The following is a 23,518-nucleotide window of genomic DNA, read 5'->3' as shown; positions in this document are numbered from 1 at the left end:
GCATCCTCTTATCTCTGCAGCCATCTTAGTTTAATTTGTGGGTTGTAATTAAGGTACATGCTGTAGGTATATCTTATTTAGATCTTCCTCCTTGACCTTCTCTGCTTCTAAGTTCCTTTCTAACATCATTAACATCTAACGTCATGCTTAACTGGGGTAACACCCCCAAAAAGGTTATATGATGGCAAAACCAGAAGCGGCTTAACATAATCTGCTCAACCATCAGGAAACCATCACCCCCCAACATCTAAATGATTCCTGGGATGGGTGGCTCCTGCAAGTTTTTGTCAGCTTTCCCATTATGCCCACCTGTAAACCTAGCCCATAAGTATTTTCTAGTATAACTTTAACAATCATCATTGAAAAAAGGTGTCAAATAATCAGTTATAAATAATTTCTCCTTGATCCACAGAACCGCCACATGACATTGCATGTACCATCACCAAAGGCATCAGTAATGACATGGACTATCACATCATGAATAATGTTCATCATTTTTTAATCTTAAAATAGGGCAATTGGTTCCTAAGGTTCACATGCTGTTCATTCTTCTGTGTAGAGGTGGGCAAGTCACCCAAGGCTGTTGCCTGGATCAAGGGATATGTCTCAATCCGGCTCAGCTCTAGGTCCTTTTAATCCAACAAACTGAAAATGAGCCAACACTTCTCGTGGCTTTTGCCTGGCTCTATCACCTGAGGGGAGGGGTTTTAGACATGCTGAGTTTGTGGATACAGAGTGGTGTGAAAGTGCTCAGAAAGGGACATTATGCTAATGGTTTTTAAAAAAACGTGTATCTTTTCAGGCACTTTCACAGCACTCAACAGCATCTTCGCAATTAGACCAATCAAACAAAATATCTTTATTCGGATTACACAAAATCCATAAAAGAATGCTAAAGATAGACAGCATGAACCAGATAAATAATAAAAAAATCATCTGCATAGTCTTCGTGATGCACAACAGTTAATTCGATGGTCAGCAGAAACAAGGTCAGAATCCTGAGATGATCAATAGTTAAAACATAATTATAACATAATTATGACTATCATTTGCTCTAAAATCATGTATCAAAAGTGCAGGTGCTTACAACAATAAATATACATAAAAAATAAATTTAAGAGTAAGGACCACTCCAAGGCATGTCATTATATTTGAGTGGAAGTCCAAACAACTAAAATAAGTTATAGTGCAGACATATATTAGGCCTCCCCATAGCCCAATAGTTCTAAATATTTCAATTCTTTTTTTCTCCTAACTGACAATTGAATGAAAGTCAGAACTGCACAGTAAGTATAAGCATCATTTAGGTCACATTAAAGGCCTCTTGGTGCTATATAAGCTTCGCTGGTAAGAAGAGCAGGTACAGAGCGTGCAATCTAATGTCTTTGTAAAATTTACAAAACACCATGGAATGTATTGTAGATTGATCAGCCTTCCCATCGAATGGGCACTTGGGTAATTTTTCTGTCCATCCCTCGATTTTTGGAAATGCAACTAGAAGATGTAGGGTCGGTATGCATAATCTGCTTAGATAGAATATATCTTGTGCCTTTGGCAAATTAATCAGATACTCTGGTAGCCCTTTCTTTAGTGGCCCTTGACAATATCGTACTATGGTCGGTTTTATTTTTTCTCATCTTTCTCTGTCTGCCTTCCTTTTAGCCATGTAAATGCTTTCTAATTCTTTTTCACCACATTGCAGGATTCCGGCAGGGGCTGTGACACTGACATTATCATCTCTTTCCTGCAATAGGTTATTCACATGTTACAGCCAGGGGATTTTCCCATAATGATCAAGTTCCAGGCAATCCCTAATTATGTCCCTGGTAAACTTTGTGCTGAAATTGCTCCAGATACTATGCCATTTGGCCACTGCGCTAAATTGAATAGAATCATCTATATAGGTGTAAATATCTCCCAGTTTTAACGTATGGGGCATCACTCTGGGGTTACTCATTTAGTAGGGCACCTATGACAGAAGAAAATCACTGTTGTAGAAGTCTGCTAGGTGTGGGACAAAACACCTCTGCCTTTTGCACACATTTAGAATTGGACCTGGGCATTATAGAGGATGCCATTAAGACTGCTCCTCTTCTGCTTTGGATCTCTATTTGGACAAATGAGTGTGCCTACTTAAATAGAGAAATCCTGCGTGATTGTATGATATGTGATCACGCTTTAGATATTCCCTGGCTGTCATACATAAGAGAAGCTGCTAAATCCCTTGGCCACCCAGATATGTTTAATGCGCCAGAGTGTCTAACACGGTCTGATAAGCGTTGGGCAAAGGAGAAGTTTCTCAATATTTTAGAAGTTAAGAGGGAGGCAGAGGAATTAAGGAAACAAATCGGTGAGGGATATTCAAATGTTAAAAACTATGGCGGGCCCAGAGATGTACCTCTTGGTGATAGATAATGTGTGGGAAAGGACACTCATCCCACGATTTCGGTTAGGTGTAATTAGAAGCAATTTGTGCTTCCTGCTGGGACAGTTTTATACAAATTTTATACAAATCTGTCCCTGTGATGGGGTGTCCTTGCAGTCCTTGATTCATTTTACTTTGTTTTGTGACTTTTATGCTCCATTTAGGCGACAATTTTTACCCCCCCTGCTGAAGGAAAGGGGCTTTGTGCAGCACCGCCCTGTCTATTTGGGGCTGCGCATGGTCTCTGATGTGTTGGTGTGTCGGGGACAGGGTCCTTTTTAAAGGGAGCCATAACTTGGCGGAATAGTATAAATCCCTTTTAATCTTATTTATAGGTTTTTAAGCTATTGAATTTTGTATGGGAAATGATTTTGGATGCATTTTAAAGTTCTGTAAATATGTGACGTTTAACCTGCTTTGATTATTATATGATATTTATTTATTTGTTCCATGGTTGGTAATACCAAACCGAATAAAGAACTAACTATATAGGTGATGTCGAGTTCTTTGTGTGTGATGTACATTGGGGTTGAATATGGAACTGCCAAGAGCCCGCACAAAAAGATATTTTCCTGGTTTTGTAGTATGGTAGTGTTACAATTGTCCCACAATGGTGCCCCATAGGTCGCAGTTGGGTAAGCCTTTAGCTTTATACAGTTGCTGCATTTCTCTAATAGGTTTGGAGCCTAATTTCGCGTGAAACTAAAAACAGCCTCTTAAAAATGTGAGCCTTGTGACATTTATGGATCAAATCTGTTTATTGATTTTCGATTATAAAAGTTTGCATATGCACCACATCACTGTATTGCCAGTAGGCTTATAGTTAGCTCACTGCATGTGAAACAGTAGAAAAGAAGAAGGTAAAATACAAAATACAACTATGTTTCCCCACAACTGGCTGACAATGCAAGAATCAAACAATCTCAGGCTCCTTTACAATATAGTCCTGGTCTTATATACACATCTCCTTAAAGGTTCGCTCCCCTCCACTCAGTTCAAATTCAGAACCCTCAAATATGTTGGACATGTCAGTTCTGAAAACTCCCCAGCTAGAATACGTAAGTATGGTTGCCAAAGTTCTTTAAAGTCCCCACTCCGTTGCTGTGAAGTCAAGTTGAGCTTTTCCATAGAGAGGATAAAACAGAACTTGTGTAGCCATGACACTGTTGTCGGGATCTGTTCAGTCCCCAAACAGATAGCAACAGCTGTATTGCAGCTTTTAAAGCTAGAGCTATCTGCCGCCCCTTCAATGATCTCAGGGGAAATGTGAGAGGGTTGGGAAGGCCCAACAAGATATATGCAGGAAATCTAGGGATCTGAGTGTCAAAAGCCATGTCTACAGTGTCTATTATGTTCTTCCAGTACCGATATGATTTGGGACAGTGCCATAGTAAATGCACAAGCAACCCCCCTCCCCCACACCCCCTCCAGCAAAGACTAGATTTATCGTGATCCCAAGCATGGATTCTTGTTGGGGTGTAATACCAGGAGGAGGCCACTTTGTAGACTGTCTCTGTACCAGCTGAATTATAAGCTGTGTGGTGCGCCCTATAGAAAACACTCTCCCACTCGTCTTCCGATAGCTCTCTCTCTAGTTCCCTCTCCCATCTCAATTGACCCTTAGTCTTGGGTGGGCGCGCCTCCCCCCGCAGGAGGGCATAGAGCTCAGAAACCACGCGCTTATCGCCCTTCTTCATTAGAATCCATTTTTCAAACGGTGTTAAAGGCCTGTCTATTAATATCCTATTGGCTGGAAGCAGGGCCCAGTGTCGTATTTGATAGTACATCATCCTGTCAGCCTCAGTTAGGCCATATAGTTCCCTCAGCTGGTTGAAGGGGATAACCCCCTGCTCATCGAATAAATATCCCACCCTTTTATAGCCCCCTTCATACCATCGACGCAATGATTCAGACTGTAGGCCCGGGCCAAAATCAGGGTTCGCATCCAAGGGAGTCATTGGGGACGGGAAGGTCGTCAAACCCACCCTGCCGGCCACCCGATCCCACACTCTCATCAAGACCTCCGTGACCGGGGATACATACTGCCCCGCGCTCTATGACAGCGCTTAAGCCAGGGTTCCTTCCATATGTGAGAGCCAGCCACTGCCTGATCCATGAAGCACCAATGCTTCGCAGAAGACGGTCGGCTCCATTCCAAGAGGAAACGCAATTGTGCTGCTTGGAAGTATTGAAGGAGGCAGGGGACCGCCAGCCCACCCTCCCTCTTAGGGCAATACAGCACCTGACGCGGTAACCGTGCCGCCTTCCCTTCCCTTCCCATATAAATCTTAGGACAGGCGTTTCGAGGGTCGCTATCGTTCTCGGCGGGGGCTCCAGCGGAAGCGCCTGAAACAGACGAGTATATGTGGTAGGATGGTCATCTTCACTGCCAACACCCTGCCCAACCAAGACAGTTTGTGTCTCTCCCATGTCTCCAAGTCGCGCTGCACCTCCCGGGTTAGTTTCTCCTAGTTCAACGACACCGTGCGGGCGACTGTGGAGCCCAGCTCCATCCCCAAGTACGGAAGCCCCGAGGAGGACCAAATAAAGTGGAATCGTGCCTTCAGGTCCCTTTCATGTTCAGCACTGATAAACTTGCCCATAGCCTGCAATTTTTGCATGTTCATTCGGAACCCCGAGACCCGTCCAAATTCCTCTAAAACACCCATTAGCACCGGCAATGAGGTCATAGGCTCCACCAAAGTAAGGATGATGTCGTCCGCATATAACGATATGAGATGTCCCCCCCCAAACTTCACACCCGTAATCTGAGGGTTGTCCCGGAGCCTCTGCGCCATGGGCTCCATGTAAAGCGCGAACAGGAGGGGCGAGAGCGGACACCCCTGCCTGGTTCCTCTTTGGGCAACGAATGGTAAAGAGAGCGTCCCATTAACTCGAACCGCCGTCCGAGACGCCTGATAAATGCAGCGAATCCATGCCATGAACCCCGGATCCAGTCCAAAGCGCTCAAGCACCTTGAACAGGTATGGCCAGTAAACCCTATTGAACGCCTTTTCAGCATCGATAGATAGGAAGAGCGCTGCCCTACGAGAACGTTCGGTTTTATCCAATAGATGGAGCAGCTACTGGGTATTATCGCTACACTGCCTGTGCGGTATAAATCCCGCTTGGTCGGGATCCACAAGCCCCGGCATATAATAGTTGAGATGGTGTGCCAAAATGCCCGTAAATAGTTTGGCATCAATATTCAGGAGAGAGATCGGCCTGTACGAGGCGCATTGCTCGGGGTCCTTCCCTGGTTTCGGGATGACCACGATAGTAGCATCTAACATGCTAGGCGTGAGGGCGCCCGTCTGACGAAAGGAGTTAAAGAGTCGCACTAGAACGGGTACAAGTTCCACACAGAAGGATTTATAAAAAAGCGCAGAAAAACCATCAGGGCCGGGTGACTTCCCGGTCTGCAGCCGTGCGATCGTTGATATGACCTCCTCTGCCCTTATAAGTTGATCTAAAGAGGTTGCCTCTCTTACAGTCAAGGGAGTAACTGCAATACCCTCTAAGAAGGATTCCGGAGTTGAGGTGCTGGGCTCCTCTGCTCTGTATAGACCTCGATAGAATTCCGCAAAGGCCTCCGCTATTTGATCGCTCGTACGCGCTTCTGCACCCGAGGGAGAGCAAACCAGTTTTATCATTGACGCTGCACTCTCAACCTATGTGCCAGTAGCTTCCCGCACTTGTTACTTCCGGCATAATACTTTTGTTTGAGGCGGACTACCGCATACTCTGCCCTGTCTCAGTCCAACCTCCTCAGCTGCTTCCTCACTTTCTCGAGCTCTCGCCATATTCTAGGAGCGCCGGTATGTTTATGTGAACGCTCCAACACCCTCACTCGCTGCTCTAGGTCCTCCCTGAGTCGACTCCTTGCCTTATTGTCCCTAGAGGAAAACGACATCACCTCTCCCCTCAACACGGCCTTCAGTGCCTCCCACAGCGTTGCAATGCTTATTGTCCCATCATCGTTAAGGCTAAGTTAATCTGTTATTGCACTGCGAATCGCCTCTAACGTTGCACCGTTCTGAAGCATCGAGTCCCTAAATCGCCACCCCGATGCACCAACCTGCCCAATGTCCTTGTGAATCTCAACTGTAACCGGGGCATGATCTGACAGGGCCCGCGGCTCAATCGCTGAATCTCTAACCCGGGGGAGAAACTCCTGAGTTACCAGAAAAAGGTCCAACCTAGCATATGTTTTAGTTGCTGATGAGTAAAAGGAATAGTCCCTCAACAAGGGGTGCGCACTCCTCCACACATCCACCAAGCCACACTCACTCAGCCACTGCCGACCAGCATCTGACATAGACCCCGTCTGCCCATACCGCTGACCTGAACGATCTAGGTCCCCGCCCATCACCAAATTAAAATCGCCCCCCAGCAATATAGCACCATCAGGGGATTGGAGCAGCAGAGTCAAAGCCTGTCTTAGGAAGGTTTCCTATTGGGAGTTAGGTGCGTATAGGGAAGCAATCGTGAAGGAAAAAAAATCCAATCTAAGCCTCATGGCCAAAAGCCTCCCTGGAACCTCGTGCAATTTTGATATCACTTCCCCAGGAAAGGAGCGTGATAAAAGTATCGCCACCCCTGCATGCTTTGATGGTAGCGAAGACCAGAACTGCCTGGGGAACCATTTAGAGCGCATACGGTAAGTATCTTTGAGGATAAGGTGCGTCTCCTGCAGGAGACATATATGACTCCCCGATCTCTCTACAGCCGACAGGATGGCTAGCCTCTTGGCAGGGTTATTGAGTCCCCTAACATTTAAACTTATACATTTAATGGTCATAGCCTATACTGAGGGGAACAAGCAGAAGAGACAAGAACACAACAGAGGACTACCCCCTACATAAAGATCTAGACCACCTAGAACACTCAGGCCTGAGGGTATCTCTACAAAGTGCCAGTATCGCAGGGAAACCCAACAACAGACAACTAATAAGCACAACAGGTGCATAGAACACAGAAGTCCTCGGTCGTCCATCTTCGTGAGGTAAAGTCTCCACGGGGCAATATATCCAGCCATGCCAGGTAACCAAGTCCATTGCCCCCGCCGCCCCAACCCTCTTCGACGATCAGCATGTTGTTAGCATTGCGTCCAAAAGAGATCCCAGCGCCCCCGGGTGTCCTCCCTAGGCTGAAGTTCCGGCGGCCAAACTGTTCAAGGCGGATTCTCTCTCCGACCTCAGCTCCGAGGCCGTCGGGTGCTGCAGCTTCCTTCTCTTCTCTTTTCTCTGCCAAAGAGGAGGACCCCCTGCCGGCAGGATCGCCCCCCGCTCACCTCCCGGCCTATATCCTCCAGACCCAGGACACGGCTGGCTTCCAAGACGGATTTCACCTGCCGGAGCTGCTCTTCCCAGCGGAAGACCAAGCGGAACGGGTGGCCCCAGGAATAGGACACATTGTGCGCTCTCAAGTGATCCGTGATCAGTCTGAATTCTCTCCGCCTCTGCAAGGTCCGCACAGATAGGTCGTGGAAGAGCTGAATTTTATGCCCTCGAAAGAGTACATGCTGAAGGTTGCGGGCCTGCTGTAAAATCTTTTCTTTAAGAACAAAATTATGGAGGCAGGCTAGGATATCCGGAGGGCGGTCTCCAGGGCCCCCAGCAAGCCCAACCCGATAAACCCGATCCAGGACCACCTCCTGTGTCTCATCCGGGCCAAGCAGAGAGCGAAACAGGTCCAGCACATAGTCCCCAATGTCCTCCTTTCCAGCACCAACTGGAGCCCGTCTAATACGAATATTTTGTCGCCTTGAGCGGTTTTCCAAATCCTCGACTGCCATCTGGAGGAGGTCCTGCTGCTCTCGGAGGCGGACTACCTCCTGTTGCAGTCCCACCACCTCTTCACCGCGAGGGATCTCACTATCGTCTAGCTGCGATACACGTTCACCCAAGGAGGTAACCTCTCCTCGCAACTCCTTCACCTCCTGTGAGATGTCCCTACGCAGCTCTTGGATGTCGCCCCGGAGCGAATCAAACAAGGAGGTCAAGAAGCCCTTCGTAACAGGAGAACTCTCCTCTGAGTCTGTCTCCACCGACTCTCCAGGGCCCTCACCCCAGGTAAGTCCTCCGCCATAGTCCTAGCTGTCAGGCGCGCCCCCGCAAGTATGTCCCTCACTGAGAGCTCACGTTTGGATTTTGATGACGCCATGGCACACCAGCCTGGTCACGCTTCGCCAGTTCAATCCCACCGGGCCTCCAACCAATGCTACCCGATCAACCAATGCTACCCTGTCAGAGGCCGCGCCTGGGTCCAGCACCCAACAGCCACCACCTGCAGCGATCCGCTTCTAATGCCTCCTCCAGCGTGTATGCGGGCCACGCTTATTAAAAGTTTAAGTGATGAAATGGAGCAGCCCGGGCCAGGCAGCGGGCCCCTAACTTCGATCGGGGCCTCGCAATTCTACGAGGCCCCCCTCATAGGTGCCAAGGTGAAGAGCGCCAGCCTGAGCCCCCAATCCTGTAGCATATGAAGGAGCACCCCTCTCCTTCAGGGCACTCCGGCGTAACGGGGCTGAGGCCCACAGCGCAGTCCAGTTGTTCCAGGGCCCAGAGTGAGCCCCCAGGCCCCCTGATCCCTCGGCGCCACGCTCAACAGGGCCGCCGGGGAAAAGCCTGTCCCGTGGCCCAGGCTGCCCCTCGCGCCGCTCCGCGGCCCCGCCCCGACTCCGGGGCCGACCTCCTCTCTCCACGCGGGAGCGGCGCAGTCCTGACCCGGCCGCCGCCGAGCGGCAAGGAACCCCCGGGGGAGCTTCACGATTCGGGGGGAGCCTCCAGGCTTCCCCCAGCCGGGCCGCAAGGCGCTTTTGTGGGTCGAGTCGGAGGAGCGCTGGCGGGCACGTCTTAGCGCTCCGCCATCTTGGACACGCCCCCCCTTGTGACATTTAAGTATGGTACCTCATGCCCCCTTTGCAAAAACGATATACCATTATATATATTTTTTTTGAGGTTCAATTTTAAATCTCTACGTTCAAACAAAGACCACAAAATTATTGATTAAGCATTGTAAGCCATTTACTGTCCTTGACAGCAACACTGCATTTTCTGCATAAAGCATCTCTACTAGTGTTTGCCACCATTTTGCGTGATTGACAAGGTTAAAAGCATGGGTCAAGTCAGTGAAACATAAATGTATAAACCCTTTGCATGCTATAGTGTATTTGCTAAGAATCAGACTACGTTAATGCACTGTTCCACTGTGCCAATGTCTTTTCCAAAGCCATATTGTGAATTAGTCAATACATGGTTTTCTGTAGCCCTGCCTTTTAGCCTTTCTAATGTAACCCTGCACATTAGCTCAGCAGACATATCTAGTGGAGATATTGGATGATAGCACTTTGTGTCTCTCCTATCTCCCTTCTTTAAATATTGGGACTATTATGCTATTGCTCCACGTTGAGGGGAAATGCCCTTGTGCTGCGGCATTGCAGACTTCGTCAAAATTGGCACCCATAATAGCAATTGGAATGGGGACCCACACCTGGGCCTGGGGCTTTCCCTCTCAAGGTTTTTTTTTTGGCACAGACAACTTCATCTAGGAAGACTAGATGTAATGGTGTAAAAGCTGTACAATGGTGAGCATCCGGAGGTAAGACAACATCTCTACCATTTGGATTAAAAATCTCTCCAAAGTGGGTAGTCCAATCTTCTGGGGGAACTGAAGCATCCACATTAGGTTAATAATAATCTTTTTAAAATGGTGAATTAACTATTTTCCAGAACAATACTGAATCACCTGTTTCAGCTACCTGTTTGAGTGTACGCCGTGCCTGTTCTTGGAGTTCTTGTTCCTGATAGAGGTTACCATTTTATAGGTCCTTCTTACACTTTTATCTTCTCATTATTTCTGGGGATAGTCTTAAATTCTGATTTGTTCTCGTGCAATGTCTATCAAGCCATCTGCAGATCTTTTATGTTTTTCCTGGAGTTCTTACGTGGGGAGTCTTAATTTATATGCAATGGCTAATTTAATAGTTTGCAAGGACACCAGTAGCTTACCATGTTCAACCCTTCCATTCGGTGCAAATAGTAAAAGCCTCTGGGTTTTCATTAACAACTGTTTCCATCAGTGTGGTTTCATTTATAGCAGCCCATCTCAAGCTAATGGCATTTGTGCCAGACATCTCATTGGGCGATGCTAGCGTATACCCCACTGTGTTATTTCTGATGATATTTAGAGTAAGCTTTAGCACATAGTGGTTTCTCAGGTTAGATGGCTCTACTTTTAGGGAATTAATCAGGTTGAGGTTATTTACAGAGTTTATTATGTGATCTATTTTTTAATATCGTCCAATATCGTGAAATGTGAGCAACAGGGCCCTATTGTCTTTGCTGTCCTGCTCAATTAGCTTTAAATTTAGTTTATACATGATTGCATTTGCAGATTCACCATACGCGTCCTGGGGAAAATACAGTTGCCCTCCCTCGAGACAGTGTGTGTACCGACAAACCTCACTAGATGAATTTTGACATTTGCTGATGTTAAATCTCCCACTCATAGATACACATAATTCTTGTCTCTTCTACTTATGAAATGATTTAATTCTTTCCCCAGGTCCATGAGGGCCACACTTTGTGTACCGTTAAAAACGTTGTTGTAGAAATGTATTAAAGCAACCTCATAATGCTTATTCATCTGTAAAATGACATATTACAAGTAAGGAGAACTAATAAATGATTTTTTAATGACAAAGGGAGCTATGGTCGAAATGAGTACTGCCAAGCCACCCTTTGCTCACCCGCCATTAGGAGGGATTGCTGGGGTAAGTATTGAGACAAAGCAATCACCATGGAAATTTTCAGTGTGCCAGGGGTCTTGAGGGCATATTATCTGTGCTGAGTGTATGGTGTTTACCCAATCTGAAATCCCCAGTTTAGACTTTACTCCAGCAGTGTTCCTGGATTCGACAAACAAGCCTTTCACAGTTTTGGTTGTAATTCCCAGCTTGTCAGCTTCCTCTCATTCACTCCCCTGAAAAACTACATCCTGATGTGGGAAATCCAACCTTATCTGCACCTCTTGTCAATCTTGGTCATTTAGGGAGGAGAGGTGGGAAAACCTATTTGAAGTGATCAGGGGGTGTAGTGATGGGCACTTGATGTTAGATGGGCTACTTTGTTACACCTATAGGGGTGGCCTACTACTCAAGGTGATGGATAAAAGCTGTCCTGAGAAGTATTGAATACTGTGAGCATCTTCATCCTTTTAGGGAAACCATGAGGCCCACAGAAATAACCTATGAGAAGTGCCCTGATCTAGTCCATGGGAAATGATGATGACCTGGCCAGTCGATTTAGCAACATCTCAACTACTTTGCGGTTCCTAAAATTTATTATCGCACAGTCTCCTGGGGTTTCCTTTGGATGAATACCCGACCAGGGCACCTTCCTCACATGCACCACTTCCTGTACCTGTCTAACCTGAGCTGGTTTTAAGACAAAATATCACATTCATTTTTAAGGCCACATAGTCTTCTCTGCTCCGTGATGGCAACACCGGGATGTCTTTTTAGGATGATTATATAAGGAATACATTAGGGGGTTAGTTGAGGTAAGTTGGCCTGAGCAGGGTCAATAGGCAGGGGTGATTTTCCAGCAGTCGCTACCTCCAAAATTTCCAGTGGACTGAATTAATCAGCAGAAACCCCCTTATCCAAGGGTAGTTCAATTTGAGATGACTTTGGTAAATGTCTTCCCTTCTCCCTTACAGGTGGCAGTTGGTCCTCAGGTGCCTGCTTCCGGGAGGGCACCTGGATGAATTCCTCGTGAGAGTTCATGCAACCCCTTGGGCTAGATTGGAGCAAGTTTTTTAATGTCTTAAGCGCAGTTTCAATAGTAGTGAGGCGAGCAAATAGAGGAGAAAGTTCTAAATTTATGAACTTAGTCATGCGTTCAGAAAAACTTTTGAGTAAAAGTTCCAAAGGCTGTTGGTTATGAGCTTGAGGCTCACTGTTCTCAGTTGGGGATAAAGGCGAAATAAAGTTGTCTGTGGGGGGTTCTGTATTGTTGTCTAGCTCTTATCCTATGCTATTTTAGGCACACTTTGCAAATTTTTTAGAGATTTATTACTTGTTGGTCTCTTTGCCCTCTTAATTGGTGGAGGACTGGGCCACAGACTGGGTGAATGATTAATAATATTAGGCTCTGCTGTGCTGCTGCAAGGTTCTATAGCAGGAGTGGTGGTGGTAGGGTTTCGCTCTAGATTCTGAAGAAAGGGAGAGGTCATAGGCCCGTTCAAGGCTGCTGAAATGTCTAATGCAGTCGGACTGAGATTCAATTATGATCTCCTCTCAGAAAGTTCAATCTCAGTACTAACAACACCAATCCTGCTCTCAAGCAAACGATCAATAGCTGTGTACTTTGGGGGTGAGGTTTGATACAGGGTTTTTCCTATCTGGTTCCTCTTAACCATGTTCGTGATGAAACAAAGGAATAAATTGCAGCCGTAGTCCGGACATTTAGTAAATAAGATATGTAAAATGTTGATGGCGCTCCCAGCAGAGATAAAGACTAAGGACCAAGGGACAAATGGGGGGTAGCTCAGCCCAGTCTATTCTTGGCTAAGACGGGCCGGTCTTCACCCGGGTGCAGGCTTGTGTGCGTTCCTTGCTGTCGGAAGCTGTCGGCGCCTTTGAGTGTGTCTATGTTTCGCCCTGCCCTCCTGGACGCGGTAGAACTGGGAGACGAAGTCCCACCCCAGCCGCTGTGCAGGCTTTAATCAGACAAAACAGATTGCGGGCAGAAAACTGCTAAACAAAGTCACCCACTCTGCTGGAAGCTGTCGGCGCTTTTTAGCATGTCAATGTTTGGCCCTGCCCCTCCTGAATGCAGTAGAGCAGGGGGACAAAGTCCCACCGAGCCACTCTGCAAGCTTTAGTCAGGCAAAACAGAGTGCAGGCAGGAAACCAATCAACAAAGTCACCCACGCTGCGGGATGCTGTCTGCACTTTTGATCGTATTGTTGTTTGGCCCTGCCCCTTCTATATGAGGAAAAGCTGGTGGATGAAGTCCCACCCCAGCCGCTGTGCAGGCTGTGTGGGCAGGAAGCCGATAAACAAAGTCACCCGCACTGCGGGAAGCTGTCAACGCTTTTGAGTGTGTCAATGTTTGGCCCTGCCCCTCCTGGACACAGTAGAGCTTGGGGTCGAAGCCCCACCCCAGCTGCTGGGAAAGCTTTAATCAGGCAAAACAGAATGTGGGCAAGTCACCTGCGCTGCGGAAAGCTGATGGCACTCTTTTAAGTGTGTTTATATTTGGCCCGCCCTCCTGGACACGGTAGATCTGGGGGGCCACAATCACACCTTGTACACTGAACCACCGCCCAACCTTCCTCCTATCACCCCAAAAATCACAAAAAAGCAAAGTGTGTGCACTTTCTTGAAACCTGGCTGCACCTGATCGCTGCATTTCAGTTTTTCCTGCTTCAAGATTTTGTGAACCTGAGAGACCCCATTGTTTTGCTGGTTTGTGTAATGGCCTTTACAGACGTTTTGAACATCTCCGGAAGTAATTATCATTGTTAAGTAGGGAAGTTGTGATATTAGCATAAAAATAGTGCAGTAGCGGTCTCTTAACTTTAGTTTTTTTGTGAAAGATTTTTTCTGTGAACTTGCTGTAAGGTGTGATAAACAAAGTACAAGTTGTGGTGTTGTCGCTGGTGCACAGAGTCCCCCACTTGTTACAGAGAGTGGACTCTTTCCTTTAGTCCAAGTAAGGGAGACTGAGAAGTGTCCTTGATGTGAGACTGCACAGCAGCAGCTTTGACAGCGCCAACACATTTGTTCATTTCTTGTGTCCCATCAGACATGTTTTCCTCGCTTAATCTCAGGAGGGGGTGGGCTCTGCATGTGGTGCTGTGTCATTGTACCTAACCCCAATATGACTCCCTAGTTCTGGGCAGTAAAGGTATATTTAACAACTCGCTTTATTTTGAGAGTTGTGCCAGTGTGTGCTTCTTTAATACTGTAATGCAAGCATCTGCTCTTCAAATGTCACCAGGTCCTCTCCCCTTCTTGCCTGATTAACTATGTCCTTTTGTCAGAAATACTCAAAGTCCTTGGACAGCAAAAGAATGAATGGCCTTTTGTGCAACAAATACATCTTTGGAGCCGGACCAGTTTTGGGGGCAGAAAATGGGGTCTTTTCTCAAAAATACTTTTAACTAAAATAAAACATTTTTTATCCGAAAAACTGTAAAAGTACAGTTGTGGGGAATGGAAAGGAAAGAAGAAGGTAACTCTGAAGATACATTGTATTTATTATCTGCAAAGTAGTTTCAACATGAAGCTATCAGCCAGTGCCCAGATGCAGGGCTTGTGGTTTTGCTTTTAACTATTCGATTGGGATCTTTATATTCCAACATGCAGAGCGGTGCTAGGCCTGGCTAAACGTGTCACATGTGACACCGCCATTTGGCAGCTCATGTAAGCTGGAGCAACCAAGCCACATTTTAAGTAACTAGTCGCAAGTCAGACTCAAAGCTGATAAATTCTTCACAATGGTTTTCAATGAATTCACATCCCACAGTCCCACCCTTGGGGTTGCACCAGTTGAAACAACTGAGGACCACCACTGAGATTGCAGGCATTGCCTTGATTAGGCTTGTAGTTATCACATCAGAACGCTATGCGAGCAGGGAAGTGAAACATAGCTCTTTCCCTTAGCCCAGGGTTATTGGAGGCCTATCACATAACTTTCTCTGATATCACTTCTTGTGATATCAGTCCGCATGGCGCTGGTTGCTCATTCCAATTAGTCCCACCACTATTTGTTTTAGCACTTGTGCCCTGGTGGTGCATTTAACATGATGTGCCGATAAAGCGCTTTAAAATTAAACATATAGCGCTGTCTTTTTATGTAAATTGCGGAAAGAAGGATCTATCCATCCAGCGATTGACATGCACACTATGTAAACATGACACACCAGTTCAATCCCAGCTTCCCTGCTTTACTACATTTTGTGATCTTGGGCAATTCATTTACTTCACATTGACTCTTTTGAGTCTTCTTACTTGATTATTACATTTGAGAGGACCTCGGTATGGTTCAGTTCAGTTCAGGATATGTGTTGATCAAAGGCCTCTCTGGTATATTCTTTAAAATACTCCAATGTTGCTTCATCACAATAAAAATATATGTTAAATAGGGGGTATGTAATACTTGCCTTGTCTCTTGGTTCACTCATTCTTTGTGAGGGCGTTGGGGTTACGCTCATGAAGGTTTCTGAACTCATGTTTACCACCAGTTGTATGTAATAAATGGCAGAGAATAAAACTTTATAATCTAAGGTATTAAAGTAAAACGCTTGTACATGATAAAGGGATACACAAGTTTGAATTCTGAAATCCTTATCCAATCCTACAAAACTTTTGTTGCACAACTGACTTTTCAAATGTTTTGATTGCTCAGCAGGTGATCAGACTTTTCTCTCCTTCTTGATTTCCCTCCTCTATTCCTCGTCACCTGCATGGACACAGCGTACAATTAAATAAGAAATGTCTGTTGATTTCGTTTTTAAACAATCAGTAACATTATTTGCATGCACTTCTTTGCATTCCCTGTAACTAATTGTTACTGTCTTGAGTATTTTGTTGTGAATTGAGGTCATAGGTTTTTGTAGGGCTCTGGGTCACAGTGGTATCCGCTCACACTAGTGTACCACTTTGCACAGTAATAATGTGCCGCGTCTGTGATCTGAGCAGCTTTTATAATTAGCTGGTACCCGGTTCCGGCACTGTTCACTGTGGCAGTGAAGTGGGCAGATGACATCCCGGGTCCATATGTAGGGTTGCTCCAGGAGTGATAGTGATACAGAATGAGCTCTGGAGCTTCTCCAGGGATCTGTCTGTAGAATGGTACAGCATTGCCATCTTTCACTCCAACCTCACAGCTAATTGTGGTTCTTTGTCCAAGACTGACCTCAACCGTGGGAGATATCACAGGTTTCTGAGCCTGGGAATCTGAAAAATGAGAGAGAGAAATAACAACATTTATGAACACTAGCTGTATAAATAAGTATATTTAAATGCGTGGCTGCCAGAAAAAGGAAAACATGCTTCTGATATTGCCATACTTACAGGATCTCCACACCAGGACACAGAATACCTGGATCTGCAGCAGTCTCATTCTTTCAGTTATTGGGGCTCCTTTCTGAACCTTGAACATAGATAAGTGCAAAAAGACGAACTCTGACAAGGTTAATATATGTCATCAGTCCCCAGGGGAACCAAGAGGCAGGTATGCAAATATGAAATGCACTTAACACATCACTGGACTGAAACAGGAACATAGAAACTGACTTTATTCACACATTTTATTTAAAGTTATGCTGCGTTCAAGTAGAAAATTGTTGGTGATGGCAATGTGTGTGTAACATTTTTGTAACAATGTATTAGTTACATGTAATTTTTTTCACAGCATTGTCACTGTTGTAATTTACGCTTGTAAATAGCCAAATAACACGATAAACACTCCAGTTTTAAAAGTATTAGGGACAGCATTCATCAAACTACAAAATGCCAAAACCCTTTTTCGACAACTTTGTGAATATTCTAACGTTTAGGGTGCACAAATTCTTTAGAGAACCATAATAGACTCCTGGCTGGTATGGGTGTAGTAATAACACAAGACATTTACCATGCTGCTTCACAGAACACTACATCTTCACACTATACATAGTCCCGTTCTCCTCTGTGGCCTCAGGAGACTCTTCCAACCGGGATCTCTATCTGTTTGTATTCTTTAAGCTTCAGCCTCGTACAGTGATCCGTTGCCTCAAATACATGCATCTTTACATAGATACACACTATACATACACACCCATCAACTCAGAATATTGACCTGTGTACTCCAAGTTCTAGTTCTTTTGATTACCAACCTAGAGCCAAGGTTTCCTCTAACCAGAGCAGTCCTGTGGGTTGCTCCTCTGTCAGTCCTGTATGACTCAACATAGCGGTCTTCTCCAACGAATAGACCATACCTGTAAGCAGCTTTCATGTGTACATACCAGCCTACTAAAGTTGAAGCGTTTGCTTGGTTGAATTCATATATGTATATCAACATTACAAAGTATGTATTAAATGCTAACATGTGTATATTTTCAGAACAGAAAAGCTGATGGATGGAAAAAACTGGTTACATTTTCACAATATTTTGAAAGCTGATATTTGAGTGTTAAATCATGATGGCTTGAGAGGGATTATTACTAATATTATTACCTTTGTGATAGGCATTGCAGCTTTGGCTGTTAAGAATTACTTATTTACAGAGCCACTGGAATTATGCAGCAGGTGAGGGCCAGATTATGCGGCAGAATAGTGTAAATTATGCTGCAAGAAAAGGCAAATTATGCTGCCCATTTTGTGATAGTATTACTTCCTTATTTTAGTATTTTTACACTTGTTAACAATTTCTGAGCATGTGTTGCACCTCAGTAGTACCAGTTTAACACCCAAATATAGCAATAAGCAACAGAAAGGTGACCAGCCAACCTTTGCAGAGGGTCTTCCACTGCACAGCAGCATGTGTCTCTGCATTTTTAGTAACTCTTGAACCATTTGCACTAGAAACCAGTTTTTTGGTTAAATTCTGCAGATTTTGCAGAAGGTGATGGATTATGTGGAAAACATGGCAAATCTATAATTATGTTAAAAACGGTGCAGCCACACAATTGCATAATTCCACTGGCAGTACCTATGCAGATGCATTCCAAATTGAAAAACGTTTTGACCTTAATGCTGACAACCCTACTAGATGCACTGAGGGGATTGCTGCAGATAATCTTGCGTATGATGGCTTCTATGTAAATCTTGTCTAATGTGGTCAGTATTACATTTCTTATAATGTTTGTTAGTAGCTCTGGATGGTTTTCATGAAACATGAGTAGGTCTTATTACAGAAAAGGTTGTAGACCCCTGCTGTAGAACATGTAGGTTGATTGCCTAAAACTAGTGCATTAATCTGGATTTGCCCACTTTTACTTCAAGATGTTCTCTATAGAGAACTTACTCTGTCTGCCTCTAACTAATGCCCTCAATCAATCAAATATATTTAGAGCGAACTACTCACCCATAGGGTCTCAAGGTGCTGAGGGGGAGGTCCTCAGAGTTCAGTTGAAAGCCAGGTCTCGAGGTCCTCCCTGAATTGATGTAGTGATGACGACTGTCTGAGGTGAAGAGGTGAGGTGTTTCAACCTTTTTCTGCCTGGTAGGTGAGAGATCTTCCTCCAGCCAAGGACTTCTTTATGTGGGATACACTGGCGAGCAAGTGCTGGGAGGAGCGGAGAGGTCCGGAAGGGGACTACCAGGTGATGCGGTGGTTGAGGTAGCTGGGTCCGATGTTGTGGAGGGTGCTGTAGGCATGTACGAGGAGTTTGAAGTTGATCCTCTTCTCGACAGTGACCTAGTGGAGGTCTTTCAGGTGTCCTGTGATGTTTTCTTGGCAGGGATGTTCAGGATGAGTCTGGCGGCAGAGTTCTGAATTTGTTGCAGTTTGCGCAGATTCTTCTCGGAGGTGCCAGCATAGAGGGCGTTGCCGTAGTCAAATCTCCTTGTGATTAGGGTGTGTGTCATGGTTCTTCGGCAGTTGGTTGGTATCCAACTGAAAATCTTCCGTAGGTGTCGGAGGCTGTGGAAGCAGATGTATGCGACAGAGTTGACCTGTCTGGTCATGGTGAGCGCTGAGCTGAGGTTTCGTATGTGGTTTGTGGGGGGCCCGCCGAGTGTTGAGGGCCACCAGGAATCATCACAGGCTGAGGAGGAAGGTCCCAGGATGAGGATCTCGGTCTTGTCGGAGTTCAGCTTAAGGCAGCTCTCCTTCATCCAGGTGGCGACTGCTTCCATCCAATCTCTGAAATTCTTCTTGGCTTTTGAGGAGTTTTGGGTCGGGGAGCTGATCAGCTGGGTGTCATCAGTGTAGGAGATGATGTTTATCCCATAGATCCTGACGATAGGGGCGAGTGGGGTAACGTTGATGTTGAACTGCATGGGCTCAATGAGGATCCTTAGGGTGTTCTGCAGCTGATATCTGTAGGTTCTGACAGGTGTAGCGGGAGCCTGACTTTCTGTGTTCTGCCTGTCAGGAAGGAGTGTATCCATCGAAGGGCCTTGCCGCGCATGCCTGCTGTGTGGATTCTGGTTCATAGGGTGCGGTTGGACACTGCATCGAAGGCTGCTGAAAGATCTAGTAGGATGAAGGCTGCTGTTTGGCCACGGTCGAGGAGGGAGGGGATGTCATCTGTGGAGGTGAGCAGGACTTTTTCGGTGCTGTGGTTAGTTCTGACTCCTTAATGGGACATGTCCAGGGTGTTGTTGTCCTTGATGTGTTGGCGGAGTTGAATGTTGATTGCTTTCTCTGTGACCTTAGCTCAGAAAGGCAGCAGCGAGGTGGGGCGGTAGTTCTTGAGATCCGTTGGGTCAGCTGTGGGTTTCTTCAGAAGTGGGGGATCTCGGCGTGCTTCCAGTCCTCGGGGAAGGTTGCTTACTCTAGGGAGCAGTTGATGGTCTTGCAGAGTTCTGGCGCAATTGAGGAGCTGGCCTTATTGAAAATGTAGTGGGGGCAGGGGTTGGTAGGGGCTCCAGAGTAGATGCTGCTCATGATGGAGTGAGTCTCGTCCGTCATGAGGGGGGTCCAGGTGTGCAGGAGTCATAGGGGTTTGGTAGATCCTGGTAGGTGCGCTGTTGGTGAGTTCAGAGAGTCTTGGGGTCGCAGAGATCCTGAGATGGAGGGATGTTAGTGGTCTTGGCTTGTCGTTTGGCGAATTCTTTGATGATGATGAAGTTCTTTAGTGTTGTGTGTGGTGGTGTTGATGCGGTCCTGTAGGGCGGTTTTCCTGGTGGATCTGATGAGGCCATGGTGAAATCTTGAGGGGGATTTGAAGTTTGCAAGGTCTTCCGGGGATTTGCTGTTCCTCCACTTCTTCTCCAGCCTCCTGCAGGTGCTGTTTGATTCCTGTAGTGCAGGGGTGAACCAGCTGGCTTTCTTGAAGGAGTGTTTCCCCGTAGTCATTCGGAGAGGAGCTAGGGTGTTGCTGCAGCCGGTGATCCATTTATTTGTGGTTTCGTGCTGAGGTGTTGGCATCTGTTGTGTCTGGGGGTGGCGAGTTGCTGGGGGTGCTGACAAGTTGCTTCTCTGTGGTATGGTTCCATTTTCAGTGGGTCTGTTGCTCGACAATGAAGATAATTTCTAGTAGTTATGTTCCATCAATAGGATTTCCCTCCTATGGACACTCATACACTAACTATGAAGAATGGCTTCAAAGTGGACTTTCAGGTCCACCTCAGACAGGGTGTCGTACCTCTCACTAGAACTGATAAATTCAAATTTATAAAGACAAAAATAAAGTCTAAAATGTAATAAGTTCTCATGATGGGGGTGTTGTTCTGTATTTTATTAACTAAATGAATATAAACAGATCAACCACCAATTCTGGATCCCTATGGTTATTCATATGTTCGGATTCTGATGGGGCACAAACACTGACCAGAATAGTTTATTCTGGCCTGATTTCTCCCTATCACAAATCCACCATACTTGAAAAAAGGTCCTTAAGGGTCCCTGCGCCTCAATGCATTTGTCCAGTTAGTAACTCACCTTTTACACACTTGCCCTTACCCTGGGATTGCTTAAACTGAAAGCTCAGGAGTCTCCTTCATTCCTAATGCCCTTGCTGCACACCCAACCCTCCACAACACACTAAACCATTCAAATATTTAATGAAGGCCAATTTATTTTGAAATGCAGGTCCTAATGGACTGTGAGGCACTGTACCTATCGAATCTTTTGGGTAGTATGAGGCTAATCGAATGGTTCAGTGAACTGAATGCTCGCTACTGAATGCAGGAATCTGCACCATCCTGAAGGTCACAAATTTGCATCCAGACATTGCCATGTCACATTTCCATCATTGTGAGGGCAGTATATTGAACACAATACAATTAGGTAATACTAACATCTGTTATGTCCAAGGCTTAGAATTTGCAGAGGTGTTGTATGGAGTGAGTGTCAAATAGAAAACAAGTTATTTTTATTTAGGAAACATATGGAACTGATCACTTCGAACTTAAAATTAGCATGACATGCTGGGTGGATCCTCCAAAGTGAGCCATTTGGAAAGTTTCTATTCTTCCCTCAAACTGGCTAAAACTTCCTGGATTTATATTCTTTACCATAGCATCCTATTTACCCATCACAATCAACCTGTTCTCCACAGAAATTAGTTCTGTCTGTAGATTTTACTTATTTTTTGATTTTGACTACTCACACATCAGATGATGCACATAGGCAGCAGTAGTACCATTTCAGAGCTCCACACACAACAAACCGTCTACTACCCACATCCACCAAGACCCTTACTCTTGAGCGTTCCTTATTCCGCATTGAAGTCTTGTACTCCAGACTCTTACCATGACCTAGGGCGCACTCCTTCACCCAGTCTCATCCCATGCTATGTAAGTGCCATACTATTGTCTGCCTATTAATCAGGTGTCACTGCTACCCAGCGTGTAGGATGTCCCGACCTTTCTGAGAGGAAATTTCTTTGAGATTGGGAAACAGACAATTTACAAACGAAGAGAGGTAACCTAAGCCTCTGTGAAAGCAGCAAACATTCCCCACCTCCTCTGAGGATTAGTTCCCAAGTTTGCAGGACTAAGGGGCACAGGTTATTCCTTCACTAGCACCGAGTGATCATCCTCTGAATCCAAGTGACTTCAGACTGTTATTATTAGAGTAGCTCTTTGAAAGACCTAGTAGTAGGATGAAATAGCAACATGCAGGCCAGATATTAAGCCTACATTAGCCCATAGCTCACACTGAATTTTTTACTTAGAATTTCAACTGGCTTCAAAGATGACGATTTGATAAGGATTTCATAGTTCTAGACTTGTGAAATGCTCATACCTTGAGTCCTTGTTCAGTAAATTGTGTCTCCTCTTAAGCATCAGTAATGGTATCTCAGGTGCTTTAAATTTTTAATAGTTTGGTGGCTCAGTGTGTATCATTTGACAGCTCATATGTCCTTTCCATTGAAAGGAATGCTACATTCCCTTATGTCAACAGCCATCTTTGTTTAGGTGTGATGGTTGTAGTTGAGATACATTCTGTAGGTGTATCTTATTTAGATCTTCCTCCTTGACTTACTCTGCTTCTAAGTTCCTTTCTGACTTTAACATCGACCATTGAACATCATGTTTAACTGTGGTAACACCCCCAAAAAGGTTATATGATGGCAAAGCCCGTAGTGGCTCAACCAAGCAGCTCAACCTTCAGAAAACCACCATTCCCCAACATCTAAATGATTCCTAGGATGGGTGACACCCATAATTTTTTGTCAGCTTTCCTTAATGGCACACCTGTAAATCCAGGCCATGATTTTTTTCTAGTATAAATTTAACAATTGTCTTAGAAAAAAAGGTGTTAAATAATCAATTATATATAATTTCTCCTTGGTCCACAGTACCATCAGTACCATCACATGACATTGCATGTATCATCACCAAAGGCATAAGTGACAACATGGACTTTCACATTATGAATGATGTTCATCATTTGTGTATCTGAAAATAGGGCAATGGGTTCATAAGGTTCATGTGCTCTTCGTTCTTCTCTGTAGAGGTGGGCAAGTAACCGAAGGCTATTGCCTGGATCAAGGGATATGTCTCACTCCGGCTCAGCTCGCATTTTTTTTAATCTGTCAAGCTGAAAACGAGCTGAGTCTTCTTGTGGCTTATGCCCGGTTCTATCACCTGAGGGGAGGGTTTTTACACATGCTGATCTTGTGGATGCAGAATGGTGTGAAAGTGCTCTGAAAGGGAGATTATACTAATGTGTTTTTCAAAAGAAATGTTGTCTCCTACCAAGCACTTTCACAGCACTTAACAACATCTTCACAGTTAGACCATATACACTGAACCGCCGATCAACCTTCCTCCCATCACCCCCTTAATCAAAAAAGGCAAAGCGTGTGCACTTTCTTGAAGCCTGGTTGCATCTGAGCTCTACACTTCAGTTTTTCCTACTTCAAGACATGTTCTGAACCTGTGAGACCCCATTGTTTTGCTATTTTGTGTGATGGCCTTTATGG

At 45.4% G+C, this 23,518-nt stretch overlaps 1 protein-coding gene and 1 long non-coding RNA gene across 10 annotated transcripts in view; one reads left to right on the top strand and one right to left on the bottom strand.

Moving 5' to 3' along the window:
• Positions 1 to 23,518, top strand: part of LOC138268685 (uncharacterized) — a 180,727-nt gene that overhangs the window by 50,420 nt on the left and 106,789 nt on the right. The gene's annotated exons all lie outside the window — the stretch shown is intronic.
• Positions 1 to 23,518, bottom strand: part of LOC138268683 (immunoglobulin kappa light chain-like) — a 180,866-nt gene that overhangs the window by 60,850 nt on the left and 96,498 nt on the right. The window contains exons 1-2 of one of the 9 annotated variants that reach the window (XM_069218581.1): positions 16,515 to 16,605; positions 16,076 to 16,397 (exon numbers count right to left, since the gene is read on the bottom strand). The exons of 7 other annotated variants lie outside the window; for them this stretch is intronic. In XM_069218581.1, the coding sequence (XP_069074682.1) occupies positions 16,076 to 16,397; positions 16,515 to 16,602 (410 nt within the window). In that variant the 5' untranslated portion in view covers positions 16,603 to 16,605. Of the gene's footprint in view, positions 1 to 16,075; positions 16,398 to 16,514; positions 16,606 to 23,518 lie in introns of those variants that run through there. One more of the 9 variants, XM_069218580.1, reaches the window with a different exon arrangement.

This window comes from Pleurodeles waltl, chromosome 12 (genome assembly GCF_031143425.1).
Source record: "Pleurodeles waltl isolate 20211129_DDA chromosome 12, aPleWal1.hap1.20221129, whole genome shotgun sequence".
Taxonomy (NCBI): Eukaryota; Metazoa; Chordata; class Amphibia; order Caudata; family Salamandridae; genus Pleurodeles; species Pleurodeles waltl.
The sequence above is the reverse complement of the archived record's forward strand: the minus strand, read 5'-3'. Positions and strand labels throughout refer to the sequence as shown.